This window comes from Oncorhynchus kisutch, unplaced genomic scaffold (assembly GCF_002021735.2).
Source record: "Oncorhynchus kisutch isolate 150728-3 unplaced genomic scaffold, Okis_V2 scaffold2636, whole genome shotgun sequence".
Taxonomy (NCBI): domain Eukaryota; kingdom Metazoa; phylum Chordata; class Actinopteri; order Salmoniformes; family Salmonidae; genus Oncorhynchus; species Oncorhynchus kisutch.
The window spans coordinates 4,012-7,599 of record NW_022264581.1 but is presented as its reverse complement, the minus strand read 5'-3'; the positions used below and the strand labels follow the sequence as shown (position 1 = coordinate 7,599).

At 42.4% G+C, this 3,588-nt stretch overlaps 1 protein-coding gene across 1 annotated transcript; it reads right to left on the bottom strand.

The window, feature by feature from the left end:
* Positions 1-1,608: 1,608 nt before the first annotated feature.
* Positions 1,609-3,298, bottom strand: LOC116370580 (cilia- and flagella-associated protein 251-like). Its single transcript, XM_031819806.1, has 2 exons — positions 3,064-3,298; positions 1,609-2,174 (listed from the first exon to the last, which is right to left on the bottom strand). The coding sequence occupies exons 1-2, from the start codon at positions 3,293-3,295 to the stop codon at positions 1,609-1,611; spliced, it is 798 nt and encodes a 265-aa protein (XP_031675666.1). The 5' UTR covers positions 3,296-3,298.
* Between the last annotated feature and the right edge of the window lie 290 nt (positions 3,299-3,588).

The following is a 3,588-nucleotide window of genomic DNA, read 5'->3' as shown; positions in this document are numbered from 1 at the left end:
GCGATGCAGTTTTAAGACGGTCCCTTAACCCTCTGAGCAGAGGATGGCACATTTTTAGCTACATTTCCCCTCCAAAAAGTAAATATGACACCGAATTGGCAAAACAAGAGGTTTAACTTATTCACTATCATCAGCTGATTTAGAATATTACATTAATATATATATAAATATATTATATGAGGAATTGAAGAGTAAAGTCTGAATCTTTAATATCAAGCTAACTTCACCGCTGTAAAACAATGTATGATTGAATCATTCCATTTTGATTGACCAATAAAAACGGTGAACTAATCTTTGAATTATAATGTATCAACCCTGTTACCTATAGATAGACAGTCTAGAAATGTTTAAACTATTTACATGTGTTTGGTAAGCTTGCATTCCATTCCCCCTGTCACATGGGGATCTATGGTTGATTCTAGATGAAATAGTCAACTCTGTTACAGTCAACCCTGTCACTTTATTTGGCACTTAATAGGCACTTGCTATAGTATGTATTTGTTACTCTTGAGATGGGAAACATGTTTTTTATTAAGTTGAACATGTGCTCTTTATGACAGAATGTTAGAATTAGGTGGAATAAAAGTTACACTCCCCAAAAGGTACTAAATTGGTGGAATGACCCGAGTACTGAACTGGAGGTGGGAGAGCTAACGATGCGTCTACTGTTGCTCTCTCCTCAGACTCTTAGAGAAGCTATTTCAATCTGATATTTCTCCTATGGTCTAAAATAGATGTGTATAGAGGACTCCTCTCTAATATAACATGTCACACATTGTATCAAACTGATGGAATGTTAGGTGTCTCATTGAAAGTCTAACATCTACCATGACTACTGGATGTTTCAATTCTAATAAATAACAAAACAAGCCACACCGTAACAACAATATTGCTTTTTAATAAATTTGCAAACAAAAATGACATCATCAAACATCACTGGCCTGACTTGAGCAGCTCTGCCCGGGGATGGAGCCAGCAACTTAGCTGCTACCGGTCCGGTCCAGGCTACCTGCAGACCTCCTCCCAGACCTCCTTTTCAGCACCTCCCCTTAACAGGAGAGGTGGTGGAAATGATCAGAGTTGCATTCAACTTGAATAAAGATGAGAAACTCTGGTCTGTGGAGCCACTGGTTTGAGGGGAGGACTTCTGTTGAAACCATTTCCATTTTTGGGATGTTTTCTAGGACAGTAGAGGTGGTGATCAGAGATGAATTCAACTTGGATAAAGATGAGAATCTCTGCTCTGGGGAGGAGGGTCACTGACCTTAGATGGTTTGTTGCCTGATAAAGAGGATACTTGCTGGCTAGAGGAGACTATAATGTTTTGAGGAGGAAATGTGGCTTGATGACTTAAAGAGGAGGAGGAATTATTGGGCGACACTTTTAATTACCAACGTAACCTCAGTGGAACTGTGGCTTCATTGAGTTCCAGCTCTAGGCAGACAGCACGTCAGGAAGGCTGTAAGACATCACAGAGACAGGTAAGTATCTACATATTTACATGTGTGTTGCATGTACACTAAACCCTCACATTTGGATAATGTCACTTTTTAAAGTGATAACATGTATATTAACAGTGTAAAACTTGAATAGATGTTTAAACATTCTTTACCCCATCTTAATTCTCTTCCAGATGCTTGGCTTTTTCTTGTTGTTGGAGGTTGGCTCTGATGTTTCAACCTCTTCTGGAGCTTCTAGCTGCTGGCTGTCTGGCCCCCCCTGATGGTTCTCTGGCCCCTCCTGCTGGTTCTCTGAACTCCCCTCCTGGTTCTCTGCCCATGCCTGTTGCCTCCTTGGCCCCTCCTGCTGGCCATCTCCAGATGCAACAGGCTCTTGGCTTACTTGTTGGCCTGTCGCCCACCCCGGCAATTCCTGACCGTGGTTGTAGTCGTGGCTGTGTTGGGTGGTTGGACACCGGGTGATGTACTGGGTGCTGAACTTCTGGATTTGCTCATCAGCCTCCAGATTAATCTGCTCCAGGTACTTTTCCTTCATCTTCTCCCTCTCCTCCTTCAGTTGTTGATGAGTGTGTTTTTTAAGCAGCGACTGCACTCTCCACTGCTTATTGAAATCCTCCAACTTCTTCCTTCTCTCCTCAGCCTTCAGCAGCTCCTTCCTCTTCTCCCTCTCTCTCTCTGCCCGGGTCATGGTTAGCCTTATGGGTCCAGGGATGACTGGAAGGAGAGAAGAAGTAGAGTTCTCATTCAACTTAGTGGATCTGAAGTCAACTTAAATGTAATGGACACAGGGAATTAGGAATAGAAAACCCAGTTGGATCTCAATGATTCTTTACTCTTCTCATTTGAGCATGGCATGGAATTAGTTAATAAATGTAAATAATTCCCCTCCCGAATTGACCTGACCCAAAGTTTAACATGAGTCCCAAATGGCACCTATTCTTTGTAAAGTGCCAGGCCCTAGGCATATGCGATTGCTTAGGTTCCCATGGCAACTAGGGGCCCCCTGACCCCCCAAAAACCTTTTTTGGTCAAATTACCCAGGGGCCTTGAACTACAGTGAGCCCCCATTAATTTTGTTAGTCAATTTCATTCAGATATTATCTTAACATGCCATAAGTCATGGCAAAATGTGGAGAATTGAAGGAAATAGATTTCAAAATGGCTAATTCTTCTCTCCACCCCATGGCAAAATGTGTAGAATTGAAGGAAATAGATTTCAAATGGCTAATTCTTCTCTCCGCCCCATGGGAAAATGTGTAGAATTGCAGCAAACTTGCTTAAAAAATGCAATATGTTCGCTACGCCGCGTTGCAAAGTGTAGATTGGGAGGAAATGTAGTCAAAAACCTGAACAAAATGTTTCTTAGGGCCTCAAAAGGCTATGATGCACTACTTTAGACCAGGGTCATTGAGATCCAGTTGAGTTTTCCATTCTAAATTCCCTGTGTACAATACATTTAAGTTGATACCAGATCAGCTTGACCATTTTGGACAGTAGTTTTTATATTGAAACAATGATGCAACATGATGACTGGTGTGGAACGTATGTGTGTAGAGGAGACTACAGAGGATGATGTCATAAGTAGAGGGAAAACAGGTCTTACCTATGTGGACGATCTTATCGCCCTCCTCAGCTTCTCTCTGACAGGTTCTCTCTATCTTTTTGAGGTTCCTCTTCTCCCACTTCTTGTTTACCCAGCCCACAGCTCTCCTTCGGATACTTTTATCAGGTGGGAGAATGTCCACCTTGTCATCTTCCTTCTCCTCCTCCTCTTCAGTGTCCTCTAAGTCACCCCTCTTGTACTCAGGGATCTCCCTTCTTTCCTCTTCCACCATCTCCTCTTTTTCTTTACCTCTAAAATCTTCTCTTTCTCTCTGATTAAAGCTAAATGGCCTTCAATGGCTCTCTTTCTCTGCTCCTCTCTCTCTTCCTCTCTCTGCCTCTCCTCCTCTCTTAGTCTGAACATTTCTTTCTGTCTAGCAATTTCAATGTCTTGTTTTCTATCCTGCTCCTCTTGTTGTCTTGCCCTCTCCTGTTTTCTTTCCATCTCCAGCCGTCTTTCCTCCTTCTCCCTCCTGATTTGTTGTCCTCTTTCTATGTGTTCTCGTTCCCCCTTCAACACTTCTAA

Excerpts from the sequence above, each read along its gene's own strand:
- LOC116370580 (XM_031819806.1), bottom strand. The coding sequence starts at position 3,295 with ATGGTGGAAGAGGAAAGAAGGGAGATCCCTGAGTACAAGAGGGGTGAC. Across the intron at positions 2,175-3,063 it reads CGATAAGATCGTCCACATAG|TCATCCCTGGACCCATAAGG; the intron begins GTAAGACCTGTT and ends CTCTCCTTCCAG.